At 44.7% G+C, this 17,581-nt stretch overlaps 1 protein-coding gene across 1 annotated transcript in view; it reads right to left on the reverse strand.

Moving 5' to 3' along the window:
• LOC148517455 (macrophage mannose receptor 1-like) overlaps positions 1-17,581 on the reverse strand; it is a 241,604-nt gene that overhangs the window by 34,083 nt on the left and 189,940 nt on the right. Inside the window, exons 25-26 of the mRNA XM_088478643.1 lie at positions 1,809-1,974; positions 379-528 (exon numbers count right to left, since the gene is read on the reverse strand). Of these exons, the coding sequence (XP_088334769.1) occupies positions 379-528; positions 1,809-1,974 (316 nt within the window). The remainder of the gene's footprint in view (positions 1-378; positions 529-1,808; positions 1,975-17,581) is intronic.

The following is a 17,581-nucleotide window of genomic DNA, read 5'->3' on the forward strand; positions in this document are numbered from 1 at the left end:
GGGCACTACCACTGGGGACACTGTATAAGGGGCACTACCACTACTGGGGGCATAAGGGGCACTGCATATGGGGCACCACTACAGTGGGCATTGTATAAGAGGCACTACTACTGTGGGCATTGTGTATAAGGGGCACAAATGTGAGCATTGTGTAAAAGGGGCACTGCTGTGTGTCATACATGAATAAGGGACACTACTATGTGGTGTAAAGTGAATAAAGATTATGCTACTGTGTGGCGTAATTTGAATTGGAAATACTATTGTGTGACCATGTCCCTTTCTATTGAGACCACGCCCTTTTTTGTAAGTTCCACCAATTCTCTAGGACCACTTTAAGCACAGTGTGAAAGGGGCCCTATAGATATTACTACTGCTTACCAAGCCGGAGACATTCCAAGGATGATTCAGCCCAGTTTCTGGAGAAAGATGATTTAAAAAGATAGCAATGGCCACGGAAGGGTATCCAGGCCTCAGACTCTGATTCTGGGCATTTTCCAGGCTTTTGTGGTGGTTCCGTGGGAGCAACAGCTATATGCATAAATAAGTACATATAATTAGTCATAGATTGCCTTTACCAGATGTTCTGTGACAGTAATCTAATTTTATGAGCTTAGGGCCTGATTCTGCAAGGACTGCAATTGCAAAGCTGCACGCATGCACTGACAGTCTGCTGGCAGTCTGTGTGCGGGATTGCAGACCCGTTCTGCACATGTGCAGAACGGGTCACGAGCCTTGCGCAGATTTCCAATCATTGGGAATCTGCATTGAATTAGGCCCTTAGTTCCATAAAGAAACATTTAATGCATATATTTTAGTGACTGTTTCTGTTTACTTTGTCTCTTAACACCAGTTTGTGAATTATAAGGCTCTAAGCTTTTAGGTTGTTTTAGCTCTATGAACTGTTTATAATGCTCTAATTAGGCACAGGATGCTATAACCTTATGACAGCTTCAGTGTTCTGATGGGCTACAGGATTCTCTAGCTCTGTGATGGTCCCAGTGATATATTTGGCTACAGGATGCTCTTGGCCTGTGGTATTTCTAGTGCTCTGATTGGCTGCCGAATGCTCTAGTTCTGTATGCCACTGTGCTCTAATTGGCTACAAATTTTTCTAGCCCTGTAACAGTTCTAGTGCTCTGATGCTAGTGCAGGATGCTTGAGCCCTGTGATTGATTCAGTGCTGTGATTGGCTGCAGGATGCCCTCACATTTTCAGTGCTTTATTTGCTACAGAATGATCGAGCCACATGACTGTTTCAAGCCTCTGATTGGCTACAGGGTGCTCTATCCTTGTAACAGTAAAAAATACTCTTATTGGCTACATGATGCTCTATCCTTGTAACAGTAAAGGTGCGTATATCCACTAGCAGATAGTGGAACGACAGTACGATTACAACATTGTAATCGTACAGTCGTTCCTCTTCCCTTGTAGTGCATACACTGAACTCTGTCATTCAGTGTAGGCACCCTTCCTCATCCCTGAACATGGTCAATCTGTCGTTATCGGCAGATTGGCCAGCATGTTCAGGCGATGATTGATGTTGGAAACGACCAGCGGGAGCGCGCATCGCTGGTCGTTTCTGACATTTTCATGCCCAATTTGTGCACGATTAACGAGCGATTGAACGATAACGATATCGTTCAATCGCTCATTTTAATCGGCAAGTGGATACCCACCTTAAGAATACTCTTATTGGCTACAGGATGCTCTAAACCTGTAACAGTTTCAGTGCTCTAATTGGCTACATTCAAACAGATTTTAATTTTCTGATTGTACATAACGTTTTCTGTGGATTATGAGCATCTTACCTTTGGATTGCTTACAAATTGAAGTATAATTCTCATCACAAGATGTTGTCTTCCACTGACTGTCTACATCCATATAAACGCAGGCGTTGTTGTTCTTCGGTTCCTCAGCAGCCCATTTTGTGTATCGAAGCTTCCAATTATCAATCCACCTATACTGATTGTCAGTCTGAAACAACATTGGAAACTTAAAAATGTTACTTTTCCCACTTGTTATACAGAAGCTAGAGATTAGTTTGCAGTATAAGAAAGGTTAGGTGGCATTTTACTAAACTGTGATTACTGATTTAAAAATAAAGGAAATAAAACCTGCCGGCTAGACTGTCATGTAGTCGAATCCTTATGTAATAAGCTATGACTTTCAGCAAAGATTCACATCGCTGGCCACTGCAGCCAACTTTTAGATGGGCAGTTTCATTATTTGCTATAGCAGCTGGCCCTGCTCCTAACGTAGGGGTGGGCAATGTAAAACTACATATCCCAGCATGCCCTGCCACAGTTTTTCTTTGTGGCCATGCGAAAAATGTTGCAAGGACTGTTGGGATTTGTAGTTCAACAATAGCTGGAGAGCCGCTTATTTCCCACCCCTGTGACCTAAAGCAATGTCAGCTCCAATTAGTTAGTTCAATTCAGTAACAGGACCGAATCTGTTGTATTTATTATTATTTATTTTTTGTAAAACACTTCTTATTTGAACAATCACAAGAAATAACAGACAATAACATTCATAATCATAAACATAAAAAACAACAAATATAAAAGGTCAATTCTGTATAAAAAAAAATGTGTGATCTTTTTTAAGATTTAAGACAGCAATTAAGACCAAAGAAAATACCAAAATCCACCACATGAGGTAGGCCTTATAAGAAAGGAGAGAGAGAGAGAAGAGAGAGAGAAGAGAGAAGAGAGAAGAGAGAAGAGAGAAGAGAGAAGAGAGAAGAGAGGAGAGAGGAGAGAGGAGAGAGGAGAGAGGAGAGAGGAGAGAGGAGAGAGGAGAGAGGAGAGAGGAGAGAGAGATTTCACCCAAGAACCCAGGAATGATGATGTTCGTCCATGTAAGATGACGTTTTGTCTCTTTCTGAGTTCCGTTTTTTTGGAGGGAAAAATCCGAACTCCACGTGCAAACTCGAACCTATCCGAGCCTGCACATCCCTAGTTTGTACGCATCGATCTGTGTACATCCAAGCAAGTTCCTCTATAAAAATAATAAACTCAGTTCTTCAGATCACATCTGACTGGATTATTGGAAGATAGAGTATTGGTTATGCTGGCTGATCCAAATTTGTCAGACACTTACTGCGGGGCAGTACAGTAAAACATCGGGCTCCCAGCGTGTGAGGCATATATCTGACTTCGTCAGCAACTTTTCTGTCAGCAAGTGGGACACATACCGACTCACAGATCTGTTACACTGCCAGCCAGAGCTATCTGCATATGACAGTACAAGAGATTCTATACAGTCTAACCATGGCAGCTCAGCAATAGGAGTACCGCCACTGACTACACAGGAATTTCATACTGTCAGTACAGCCACCTGCATATGGCAAGACAACAGTACCTGCACAGTCAAACAGCCTAACAGTCCCAAAACCCTGACTACTCAGAGACCTGCTACAGTGTCAGCTCAGTTATATGCACATTACAATACAGCAGTCAAGCATTTCCATTCCATCATCATGTCACAGAAAACGACATCTTCATACAAAACAAGGTCCCAAGTCTCTAGTTCCTCCAAATCTTTATCCGTCAGCAATGCAGCCATAATAGCACGCGCAAAAGCGGAAGCTGCAATAGTGTGGGCCACGTTTGCTGAACAAGAGATGCAATTGAAAATAGAAAAATCACGTTTAGAAGCAGAGAAAGGAATAGAGAGATCATGTCTGGAAGCAGAAAGATCACGTCTGGATGCAGAAAGATTACGTCTGGATGCAGAAAGAGACAGAGAGATCACGTCTGGAAGCAGAAAGATCACATCAGGATGCAGAAAGGTCACGTCTGGTTGCAGAAAGTTATGGAGAAACAACGCCTAGACGAAATTAGTGAGAAGCTCACTGCAGAGAAGGAGGCAGCAGCTGCTATTGCCGAAGCACAATTCTTAGAGTCTGCAGAACTTTTTAATATAAGGAGGATCAGTGTGCTTGATGCAGAGCTTGGATCGCAGAATTCATTGCAACGCACATCAGAATATGTCAATCAAGCATCCAAAATAGGCAGCAAACCTCATCAGTACAAAGCATGCATTCAGACTTTGTCAGTGAAACAAGCCAAACACACTACGCAGCGCCCCCACTAGTCAACAGTGAACTGCAAACTTGCAAACAAGAGAATTCTAGACACAGGGAACCCATGAGGGACAACTCTATAGATAATTCTACTCATTGGGAGAGATATGTTATGAGTCCACAAAGTCAGAAGTCATATTAACGGTCCACACAATGCTCCTTATGCTGAAAGATTAGACCTAGGACGGGTCACAATAGGAGAAGTATGTCTTGGAAAAGTGCATAAACCAGCCACCGTCAACAGCATCCTTACCTGTACTTTAGAAAACAGATGCCCTTCTCTATTTCAACCATGTCACAATCACTTCCTCATAAAGGAACTACCACACTGCACTGTCATAGACTCTCCTAGTGACAACCACATCTGTGAAAACTACCAGGAACATTTGGCTTGCACAGTCTTCCAAAGAACACAAAGGGATGACCAAGTCGCAATTTCCATAGAGGACAATCTATTCCTGGAAATAATGAAAAAGGGACTAGTCAAAGATGATGCCAACAGTTGGTTTGCATCTCTACCCTTTAAAACACACATACGGCACCTACCTAACAACAGAGAACAAGTATTTAAACACTTCTCTTCACTAAAACGCAACTTCCACAGGAAGCCAGAAATGAAAGATCACTTCTTCTCTTTCATGGACAAAATATTTGAGAACGGTCATGCTGAGATAGCTCCCATTCTTAAAGACACAGATTAATGCTGGTATACTTACCAATGTTTGGAGTATACCACCCAAAGAAACCAGGTCAGATCAGAGTCGTGTTTGATGCCAGTGCCAAGTTCGAAGGCATCTCCTTAAATGATGTTCTCCTGACAGGACCAGACCTTAACAACAAACTCCTTGGAGTACTCATACATTTCTGTAAGGACTCTATTGCCTTCACAGCTGACATTCAACAAATGTTTCATTGCTCCCTCGTGAGGGAAAGTGACAGGAATTTCCTAAGATTCCTTTGGTTCAGCCACAATGACCCCTCTAACGATATTGCAGAGTACCGCATGAGGGTACACATCTTTGGTAACAGCCCTTCCCCTGCAGTTGCCATCTACGGACTCAGACATTCAGCTCAAGGGGGCAAGCTAGAGTATGGTTCTGATGTTAGAAATCTTTTTCCACAAGTTGTCTATGTCACGACCCTGTCTAGTTGTCACCTTTTTGCCTTGGGACTTACCCCTGTCAGCTCCCCTATGGATCTGTGTGTGTAATTTGCCTGGAGGATTTGCTCTGATTATTGCACCTGGCCTCTCCTCTGTCTGTGAGCACTGCTAGCCCTGACTGGAATCACAGGTGTGGTTCTGATTCTCAGAGCTGCAGAGATGAATACTCCCTCTGCATGTTGTGCCTTCCACCACTCAGAATGCTACTACCAGACCACCTGTCCGTATCCACCAATTGCTGCCAGACCCATGATATATATATCCTCTCCTGATAGCATTCTGGGCCTGAACATCTCGTCTTCCCGTGGTGTATGGTTCATGCATTCAAGTCTGTCCCTGAATCCTGCTACAGCAATCCCTGGCGCTATCCAGAAAACCTGTTTCAGCTGTACCTGGCAATCCAGTAAATCTGCTGGCAGCAACCTCCAGTGCTTCCAGAAAACCTGTTACAGCCAAACCTGGCAATCCAGTAAGCCTGCAGACAGCAACCTCTGGTGTATCCCGAAAACCTGCTACAGTAATACCTGGCATCCAGACGTCCTGTTACAGCATACCTGGCCTGTGCTCTGCTGTTAGTCCTACCCCTGGTTGGTCCCTGGCACTCTGTAAACCTGCATCGTGTCACCCTGCCTTGCTTCCTGCTGTGGATCAACTCCTGCCCCTTTTACCTACCTACTCCCCTCCCTGAACCTAAAATTCCCAAACCTACCCATTCCTTCCTGAAACCTGTTATTTCCAATTATCCTGTCCAGCCTGCAAATTCCCAAACCTACCCAATCCTTCCTGAAACCTGTTATTTCCAATTATCCTGTCCAGCCTGCAAATTCCCAAACCTACCCAATCCTTCCTGAAACCTGTTATTTCCAATTATCCTGTCCAGCCTGCAAATTCCCAAAACTACCCAATCCTTCCTGAAACCTGTTATTTCCAATTATCCTGTCCAGCCTGCAAATTCCCAAACCTACCCAATCCTTCCTGAAACCTGTTATTTCCAATTATCCTGTCCAGCCTGCAAATTCCCAAACCTACCCAATCCTTCCTGAAACCTGTTATTTCCAATTATCCTGTCCAGCCTGCAAATTCCCAAAACTACCCAATCCTTCCTGAAACCTGTTATTTCCAATTATCCTGTCCAGCCTGCAAATTCCCAAACCTACCCAATCCTTCCTGAAACCTGTTATTTCCAATTATCCTGTCCAGCCTGCACCTGAGTTCTAGCCTTTGTCATAGTAATTCCAGATTACCCTGTTTAGCCCTCATCTCTGCATTACCTGACTTCCCTTCAGCCATTGTTACATTCCAGTCCTGAGTCAAGTTCCAAGCTCATCAATTCAGTCCACGTTGTTCCAGTCCAGAGTCAAGTTCTCAGTTCTTCAGTTCAATTCAACAAGTCTTCCTGCCGGTCCCAGTCCGGTCCCTCCAGTTCCTGTCATTTATCATCAAAGGCAGTTTTCACTGCTACCCAAGTCTTGTAAATAGAGCTATTTACATTCTCTGTGATTCCAGTCATGCCGGCCTCCGTTGAAACCCGATCATCACCTGAGACAGGTAACTCGCAGACACCAATCATGACAGTCTATGTAGATGACTGTTTAAAATCTATGCCAACGGATGAGACAGCAATCAGCCTTCTCAAGAGAGCTCAGGAAATGCTTGCCTGCTCTAATCTCAGGCTTCACAAAATAGCTTCCAACAGCAAAGGAGTGATGGAAGCCTTCCCTTCTCAAGATCATACCAGTGACTTAAGGGATTTAGATTTAGGAACTGATTATCCACCAGCTCAACGTAGTCTCGGACTCTTATGGGACTTAAAATCCAACTCCTTTACCTTCCAAGTGAACAGTGAGGAAAGACCCTACACCCGCAGAGGTGTCTTGTCTGTTATAAACAGCTTGTATGACCCCTTAGGATTTGCTGCTCCTGTCACTATCCAAGGTAAAGCCTTGCTCAGAGACCTAACCTGCGAGTCATCTGACTGGGATACACCACTGTCTCCTCAAAAAAAGAGATTTGTGGGAGGAGTGGAAAAGTTCTCTGTCCACCTTAACCAACCTTTATATTACACATTCATATGCTCCTGTGCCTTCTACAGAAGTACAAAACCTGAGACTGTGTATTTTCTGAATGAATGAATATGGGGTGTAGGGGGGGGGCGCATGCAGAAGTTTTGCCTAGGGTATCTAGAAGTCTAGAACTGGCCCTGCCAATGAGATACCAATTAATAAGATGCAGAACAATGAAAGAGAAACCAAAAGACTACCAAAGGTCCGCCCCAGAGAAGAGAGCAAACTATAGAGTAGAAAGAGAGAAGAATAAAAAAGAAAGAGCTGAAGAAAGCAACAAAAAATTAGAAAATAATAGAGAAAAGTGCCCAATAGGGCAAAAACCCTGCTGATGAGGGTCTGTAATAAGGACCGTGACAAATACTAATAAACTGAGAATGATAGCAGATAAGAAAGGGTACTTGGGGGTAGTGGTATGAGAGCACAGCATGAACAGGGTGTCCTGGCCCCCAACTAGTCGGACTAAACGAAATATTAAATAAAACCCCTTAGGGAAGGGAAAAATGTCACCTAAAAGGGGAGTCGATACAAAGAGGGAGTAGAGGGGGGAAGGGAAGTGAAAGTGTAGGGAAGGTAAAAGGTAAAGGGGTGAGGGAGGGAAAAGGGGAAGCAACAACATTACAGACAAAAATGCACAAGAAAAATTGTTACATGCTACGTGAAATAGCAGAAACATAGCCTAAAACAGATAATGCTTATACAGAGAGAAAAACAGAAATTGCAAAGGATATTGTAGGACAATACCGATAAGGGTAAAGAACAAATCCCTATATAACACCTATAAATTGAAACAGAAAATAGACAATACCTGTTTTAAATAGTAGATATAAACGGTATATAATATATGGCATATAAAAATGCTGTAGGAGATGAACAGTAAACCTATAAGAAAGATAACTTTACTAACTAATTCTAACAGGGACTAGAGATCTCTATAGTAGAGGCATAATGCCAAAGGGTGGTATATAAAACCACTTGCCTTTAGGGGAAAATCCAAAAGCTGAGTTCCATATTCAAGTGGGATCCCCATCCCCCCCATGATGACGGGCCACTCTGGTCCACACCGGCAGGGGTGGTCTGGAGCACTGGGGCTTAGGTGAGACAGGGTTGATGCTGCTTCCGGAAGAATATCCAGTTTGGCTAACACCTCCTGACCTTGAGCCAGGGTCTTCACGTTGTATGTGGAATTTTTGGCAAAGACTTGTAGTAGAAAAGGGAACCTCCATCGGTAACGAATAAGGTGCTGATGGAGAATCTTTCTAACAGGTTGGAGATCTCTGCATTTTTGAATCGTCGAAGGGGCTAAGTCCTGAAAAATTTGCAACTGTATATCCTGGAAACAGATGGTGGGGGAGTCCTGGGTAGAAAGCAATATTTTTTCCTTGGATTTATAGTAGTGAAGATGAACCACGATATCTCTGGGTGGTTGAGAGTCCAAGGGCTTGCTCCTAAGGGCTCTATGAGCTCTATCACATAGACAGTCCTCATCAGTGAGCTCAGGGACCAAATGTTGAAAAAGGTCTGTCAGGAAGGCCGGCAGCGAGGAACTCAGCACAGATTCAGAGACATTACGAATCCTAAAATTATTGCGGCATGAACGTTTCTTCTGGTTTTCCGGTTTCTCTTTCAGCAGTTCAATTTCGTCATGAAGCTGAGAGAGCTCTTCATCTAGACGATGCTGAGAGCGGCACAAGTCGTCTGTTTTGGTTTCTAGGGAATCAGTCCTGGATCCCAGAGTGGCAATCTCACTTTCAAACTCAGAGACAGCCTTAGAAAGTTCTTGATGAAAAGCTGCTTGCACACTGTCCAATAATCCAGACATAATGGCTTGAAGTTTTGGGTCGATACCCGACTCTGGAGAACAGGGTGAGGAGGGAGATTCTGGTTGAGGCATTTGGCTCTGTAACCCTTTTGCTTTATTGCCAATAAAAAAAAACAACTGAAGGTGCCTGAGCTATCTTGCTTCATTGAGACATCTTAAGGGTTAAAAGAACACAAAGGGATAATAATGCTCTGTGTGGAGGAGGGTAGGAGTCATTATAGGTGACACTGTGGCAGTGATGAAGGGGACCAGGATGAGCAAGGGATTATTAGAGAAGCATATGTGATCGCTACTGGTAGCTGAGATGAGATCTGTAGAAAGATACCTTAAGTGCAACTGGGTTGAGTCACAGAGTCTCCAGAGGTCCGGTAAGTGTCCCAGGAGCTCCAAATGAGAGCAGAACTGCCAGAGCTGGATACTATGGCCACTGACAATAAGGAGCTAGAGCCTGCAGCAGAGCACCAGAAGAGATTCACAGGCAAAGTTTGTATTATAAAATCCAAGATGCTGGCGGGTTAATTCTTGCTTCCTGCAGAGGGGAGAGAGCAGTATAGTCAGGACCGGGCTGGAGGCACAGCAGTCTGTGGGGAGATGGGCGCTGAGAGTCCCCTCTCTTGCTTGAGGGGCCTGCTGCTGTAGCATTTGCGGGTGGGTCCACGACGAGTACAGTATCCTTGGCGGGTGCAGCTTCCTAAATAAGACTGCGGCTTCAGAAGCGGGGATAGGCCCCGCAATCGGCCAAGCTGCAGGAAGACCCAGAAGCATCACTAGAAGGGCTGCAAAGCCAGACAGTGCCCCAGGGTGGGGGAGGGGGCGGTGGTGGTGGAATGCCTGCTCATCAAAATAGGTGAAAGGGCCACCAAAAGGTGCAGGGTGCCAGAGCACCAGGGAGACACATCCACTCCGGTCAGTGTCTGGGCCACGCTTCCTGTATTTATTATTATTATTATTATTATAATAATAATAATTAATAATAAAAATAACATAACAATGGGTTCAGTATGTTCATCTACCTGAGAATCCATGTATGCAATTCACTTAGGGATGATTTAATTCATTAAGGAGGCCCCACAACATCAGGGGTCTGAATACTTTCAGTAGAGTGTAAAGGGCAGAGACCAGCCTGCACTGAGAATGCTTCCTGGTGTCTTTAAGACAGATAAATTAAATTAAAGAAAAACAGAAATAGGTATCATGGCATATGAGCCAAATATCAGTTCCCAGTGTCGGTCAAGCGTCGGGTGTTTGTCTCTGGCCGCGAGCTAATTATGGCTCACGGATTAACAGCCAATAGCACATGGCTGCGCCTAGCCAATTGCGGCTAGCCATGTCATAGCCCTGCCCACTCGCAGAGTGGGAAGAGTTAGTCCGGCGGCGGTGAGGGAGGAGAGAAGACCTCCCGAAGACTGGAAGAATAGAGGAGCCATGGCAAGAGTTCTGGCGGCCATGGAAAAGGCTAGAAGATGCCGCTGTCGAGAAAGAAGACGTACAGTGGTGGCTGGACGTGGAGAAGAGGAGGCAGCGCCGCTGGCCAGGATGGGCCAGCGCCTGAAGAAAGAAGTTGAGGAACGGAGAAGTGCTGCAGTAGTGCGAAGTAAAAGAGCTAATGAAGCTCCCCACTGCAGCCTCCCCCAACTGGTAGGTGGCCCTGGGCCACCGGTATTATTTAACCCTACCTAGACCACCAGGGTAGTTGGGAACTAGACCCGTGGGCACATTCAGGCATTAGGCCTGTGGGAAAATAGGCAGACATTGGGCCCAGGTGCAGTAGCGGGCACTAGACCCAATAGAAGCTAATTGACCCCCCCTCCATTAGCTGTGAGTGACCTGAGTAATTAGGCCCAGGTCATTAATTGAGAAAGTAGGCAGGCAGCCCGCCCATGCCACCCTAACTATATATAGTGGCCTGGGTATTAGGCCCAGGCCACTAAGTAAGCCCTCTCAGTCAGGCAGGCCAGTAGGCCTGAGCCCTCAATATAGTGGATCTGGGCATAAGGCTCAGATCACAGAGTGAGCCCACCATTATGCAGGCTTATAATCTGAGCCACCAGTAAGACCCTGGGCATTAGGCCCAGGGTACCGAGCCTTTGAGAGTGACTGGGCAGGAGGCCCAGGGCACTAAAATTATAATGGGATAGGTGGGCCCCTGCATAGTTATATGTCAGAGGAGTGTTGTAAGCTCTGCGGCCTTCTCCCTCTGGTTGTGCATCCTGTGTGGAGGAGTGGCCCAGCTCATTGATACCCCGTGAGAGCTGTCAGGCTCCCACTACAATAACGAGTGTTTTCCAGTCACCTAGAAGAGGAGCTGGCCAGCTCTAGTTAGGAAGGTAGCAAACATTTACAGAGACAGTATTGTGTTTTACTCTTGTGTGATTACCATCTGTCATGGTGGTTGTTCCGTGCAGGGCAAATTAGAAGTTAGAATTGTTTATTGTTAAACGTGCCGCTCTACACACACAATAAGTTGAGGAAAATATTGTCACAGTAAGTGTATTGGCGTGACACACTTAATTTACATTTAATTTACGTTTAGGCCCTGCACGGCTGTTGAGTCTTGTCATCTCCTTACAGGGATCTGTGGGCGAGTGGGTGGATGAAGATCAAGAGTGGACACCGGGAGGACGATCTGTGTGTGTATTGTCTCTGTGTGTATTGTCTCTCACTGTCTGTTTGTCTCTACTTGTCTTTCTTCCTTCTGGGTGTACAGTGGACCTTGCACTCCGGTGCAAGGTCGAGTCTTCACCTGGTGTGCAAGTAGCTATAGGTGAAACTTGGGATCTGAGGCTAAAAGTGCCAGTGATGATCATCACTTAAAACCAGATTCCCTGTTTTGTGTGGTCCTAGGTCCAGTAGGGCATGTTGGTAGACATTGAGTAAGGACAGTTCTCACATCATCTCCTTCCTCCTAGGTCATCGTGTCCGTGTCCAGTCTGGTGTATCAGGACCGTCTGTTCATCATACTGCCTGAAGGTGAGAGGGTGCGACGCAAGGTGAGATACGAGAGTACACCTGCACGGCAGCAGGCACTGCACCGCATCCCTTTTACAGTTACACCACTGTCAGCACAGGGTTAGGGATCCCTATATTTTATTCTCATTTTTGTCGACCAAAATTGCCATACGTCCAGGTGAAAGAGCTAGTTAGAGATTCTGGCAGATGGAAAGGAGGAGGGGGATAGGCTGTTGACTGTTGTATTAATTATTTTAAAAAATATTAACATATCCACTCTTTGTAATTTAACTTTTATAATGGCTTCTTAACTTCTCACAGAGGCATCGTTAAAAGTCTATTCCTTTAGCATTGGTGCTTATCCCATCTCATTAAAGCTTATTGCAGTAGATTCTAATCTATTTTTTAATCAAAAGTTTAGCAGGAGGACTATTTCTCAGCGGCATCACAGCAACACCATTTCCCTTACTCATTGAAGCACTGGAATAGTAAGAGGGAATAGCAAGGGTACCATATATACCCTCTATATAGCCTATAAGGTGCAGGAGGGAATACTAAGGGTACCCTATACAGTGCAGTAGGGAATAGCAAGGGTACAATATAAGGTGCAGGAGGGAATAGTAAGTGTACCCTATAAGGTGCAGGAGGGAATAGCACGGGTACCCTATAAGGTGCAGGAGGGAATAGTAAGGGTACCCTATAAGGTACAGGAGGGAATAGTAAGGATACCCTATATGGTGGAGGAAGGAATAGTAAGGGTACCCTATAAGGTGCAGGAAGGAATAGTAAGGGTACCCTATAAGGTGCAGGAGGGAATAGTAAGGGTACCCTATAAGGTGCAGGAAGGAATAGTATGGGTACCCTATAAGGTACAGGAGGGAATAGTAAGGATACCCTATATGGTGGAGGAAGGAATAGTAAGGGTACCCTATAAGGTGCAGGAGGGAATAGTAAGGGTACCCTATAAGGTGCAGGAGGGAATAGTAAGGGTACCCTATAAGGTGCAGGAGGGAATAGTAAGGGTACCCTATAAGGTGCAGGAGGGAATAGTAAGGGTACCCTATAAGGTGCAGGAGGGAATAGTAAGGGTACCCTATAAGGTGCAGGAAGGAATAGTAAGGATACCCTATATGGTGGAGGAAGGAATAGTAAGGGTACCCTATAAGGTGCAGGAAGGAATAGTAAGGGTACCCTATAAGGTGCAGGAGGGAATAGTAAGGGTACCCTATAAGGTGCAGGAGGGAATAGTAAGGGTACCCTATAAGGTGCAGGAAGGAATAGTATGGGTACCCTATAAGGTGCAGGAAGGAATAGTAAGGGTACCCTATAAGGTGCAGGAGGGAATAGTAAGGGTACCCTATAAGGTGCAGGAGGGAATAGTAAGGGTATCCTATAAGGTGCAGGAAAGAATAGCAAGAGTACCCTATAAGGTGCAGGAGGGAACAGTAAGGGTACCCTATAAGGTGCAGGAAAGAATAATAAGGGAATCAGACAATTTTAGGGTAATTTTTTTTAACAATATCTCCTTGCTGTTCTTATGACAGTTTAATACATCTGGGTTACCTTTACCATATGTGTCCTTGTTATTCTAATTATCTGTGTTCCAATAACACAGCCTTGTGTACTCCCTTGTGTTCCTATACTATATGTTACGATCAGGGGCAGTGTAAGATAGGAGAGGGCCTGTGTGCAGACTCCATGCGGGCCTCCTCCTCTCTGGCAGCGCGGTACTCTGGCTTTGTGCCCGTACCATGTTTCTGGTGACTTCTCTACAGCGCATACTGTACCTCAATCTGTAGTAACATGGCCACCGCAACGTTTTCTCTATGATTTCATCGCAAGCCAATGAGCACTCTGGAGTGGTAACTATACGTATATGGGTGAGGGTGTGCAGTGTGGGTCCCCTTAGACCACAAACACAGGGGTGTAACTGGGTATTTGAAGTCCCCATTGAAAAAGTTTTGGGGGCCCATATGTACCACCCAATGGTGAGAAAATGTATAGAACACTTGTAACTGACAAGGAAAATTGCCCCCCCCTCATCTCTGGGCCCCATAGCAGCTGTACCCCTTGCACCTATGGTAGTTACACCCATTCACACACATTATAGTTACGCTAATGGTTACAGAAACTATTTCTACAGTGACTATGTAAACACTACAAAGCCGAGATCCTGACAAAATTGTAATGCTACTGTATATAAAGCTTTAAGAGTATTTTTAAAGTTATAAAGTTTATCAGAATTTTTGGGTGTGTTTGTCCACCCACCTCTTGAGGACTGACCACAAGTTCTCAATGGAATTCAGGTCTGGGGAGTTTCCTGGCCATGGACTCAAAATTTCAATGTTTTGTTCCCCAGGTCACTTAGTTATCACTTTTGCCTTATGGCAAGGTGCTCCATCATGTTGGAAAAGGCAGTGTTCACCACCAAACTGTTCTTGGATGGTTGGGAGAAGTTGCTCTTGGAGGATGTTTTGGTACCATTCTTTATTCATGGCTGTGTTCTTAGGCAAAATTGAGAGTGATCCCACTCGCTTGGCTGAGAAGCTACCCCACACATGAATGGTCTCAGGATGATTTACTGTTGGCATGACAGAGAACGAAGACTTTTGGAGGATGGCCTGGTGTCAAGAAGGGCAGCAAAAAAGCCACATCTCCAGGAAAAACATCAGGGACAGACTGATATTCTGCAAAAGGTACAGGGATTGGACTGCTGAGGACTGGGGTAAAGTTATTTTCTCTGATAAATCCCCTTTTAGATTGTTTGGGGCACCTGGAGAAACACTTGTCCGGAGAAGGAAATGTGAGCACTACCATCAGTCCTGTGTCATGCCAACAGTAAAGCATCCTGAGACCATTCATGTGTGGGGTTGCTTCTCAGCCAAGGGAGTTGGATCATTCACAATTTTGCCTAAGAACACAGCCATGAATAAAGAATGGTACCAAACATCCTCCAAGAGCAACTTCTCCCAACCATCCAAAAACAGTTTGGTGGTCATTCCTCAAGAGGCGGGTAGTCAAACAAAAACCTACAAATTCTGACAAACTCCAAGCATTGATTAGGCAAAACTAGATGTCCATCAGTCAGTATGTGGCCCAGAATTTGATTGACAGCATGCCAGGGTGAATTGCAGAGGTCTTGAAAAAGAAGGGTCAACACTGCAAATATTGACTTTGCATAAACTTAATGTAATTGTCAATAAAAGCCTTTGACACTTATGGCATTCTTGTCATTTTACTTCAGTATACCATAGTAACATCTAAAACTACTATTTAGTTTACACATACTGTAATATACCCTGTACTAATGCCAATTGTTATTTATTTATATTTATTTATTCCAAACACCAATATATATATTCCAGACACCAATGCAGCAATATATTCCACACCCTCAATGCACTAAAACAGCTGCTGTCCCAATTAGAACCTTTTGCCAGCACTGGGTGAAAATATTCATTGAAAACAACAAAATAAAACAACGAAATGAACAATTCCTTGTTCATATAACTATATAAAGTTAATATGCTTTTTTTCTAAAACCACTTGGGGGTATCCAGTCTTTTAGTCCATCTTTCATCAGTGTGTGTGTGAGGGTCCATCCATATAAAAAATCTCAGGTTGGCAAAATAGGAAAATAAATGTTTTTGCTCAAGTCAAGGACCATAGGATTCTAAGCTACTGTGAAAATTTAAAGTTTGAGACTGAAGGCAGAATGAAGTTGTTATTGATACAGGCACCATATAAGTTTATAATACTGTACTGAAATTTTATTTAATTTTTTTAAATGATCAAGCAACCAGAATGTTCATACTGCAATTGGACCACTTCATGTGGATTAACCCGTGTGTACGTTATATATATATATATATATATATATATATATATAGTCCAATATTATATAATCATCAGGGTATAGTAAATATCAAAATGTTGTATTTATAATATGACATGTGTCTGAGTCCATATTAATACTAAGTGTCGCTTCTATTGGACAGTGGATAAGGGCTTTTGTGAGAGCATCTGCGGAGGGCACTGGGTCTGTCTTTCAAGCTGCATGGGAGTGCCACCCACACTGGATTTAATAAATATATATATATATATTTATATTTTAGGGATGAGCGGGTTTGGATTTCCGAAATCCGAACCCCCCCGATCCGAGCCGGATCAGGGTCAGGTTCGAGTTTTCCCGCCTGACTCGGATCTGAAATTGAGGAAAAACGTCATCTTTTTGCTGTCGGATTCTCGCAGGTTTTGGATTCGAGCTGCGACGAGACCCTAAGGTAGGGTCTCATCTGCCACAAGCACTGGAGTGCTTTTGACTCTATCAGAGCCAAAAGCACTCCCACTGACATCACTAGTGATGTCAGTGGGGCCGGCCCCAGACGGTAGGCGATCCCATGGGAACGCCTCCATCTGGGCAGCCACGCCCCTGGCACGCCCACCAAAGGGGGCGTGCTGTCAATCACCATCGACAGCACGCCCCCTTTGATGCGAGACCCATAATGACGGCTCGGCAGTCGTTATTCGGGTCTCGCGCATGCGCACGACGGAGTGGCCTCCGTCGTGCGCATGCGCACTTGGGCAACATCGACCCGCTTGCGAGTGCTCAGTGCTCGCGAGTGGGTCTGAATTAGGCCCTGTGCCACTCCAAAGTCCCTAGGGGCTGGCAGGGCTGTATTGTACAGTCTGTTGTCCATAGGGGTGTCCACTCCAAAGTCCATAGGGGCTGGCTGGGCTGTGTTGTGCAGTGTTCCATAAAGGATATTGTCCTAAAGGGGTGCTATAGTGGTGTCCAGGGGGTGCTCTGTCCATCAGGTGTGCTCCCCCAAGTGCAAAAAAAAAATACAATTCTATTTGTGTGTGCTGTAGCCGCACGTGCATCAACAAAGTAGTGCCAAGTGTGCGCCTGTGTCATAAGTCAAGGGCCAGCTGGCTCGTCTGTTGAAGGGTGGTGTAACCCCAAAGTGCTTGAAAAAAAAAAAAATATATTTTTTTTTCTGTTTTTCTGACTTGTGTGCAGTGTCCCATAAAGGCTGTAGTCCTAAAGAGATGCTGTATTGTTGTCCAGGGGGTGCTGTGTCCATCAGGGGTGCTCTCCCCAAGTGCAAAAAAAAAAATTTTTTTTTCTGTTTGTGTGCACTGTAGCCGCATGTGCATCAACAAAGTAGCAGTGCCAAGCGTGCGCCTGTGTCATAAGTCAAGGGCCGGCTGGTCTGTTGAAGGGTGGTGAAACCTCCAAAGTGCCCAAAAAAATTAAACATTTTCTTTTTCTGTGTTTGTGTGTGCCTTAGCCGCACGTGCATCAACAAAGAAGCAGCACCAACTATGTACTCTTTGGGGCCTAGTTTTTCAGACTGCCATCCTGTCTGCCACTGCAGTACCACGTGTTTGTGCCGCCCACTCGTGTTGCTTAGCATAGTCATCCAGCTACCTCGGTGCAACCTTTTTGCCTAAAAACAATATTGTGAGGTGTGAGGTGTTCAGAATAGACTGGA

The sequence above is a fragment of the Taudactylus pleione genome, unplaced genomic scaffold (assembly GCF_031769625.1).
Source record: "Taudactylus pleione unplaced genomic scaffold, aTauple2 ptg000216l, whole genome shotgun sequence".
NCBI lineage: Eukaryota > Metazoa > Chordata > Amphibia > Anura > Myobatrachidae > Taudactylus > Taudactylus pleione.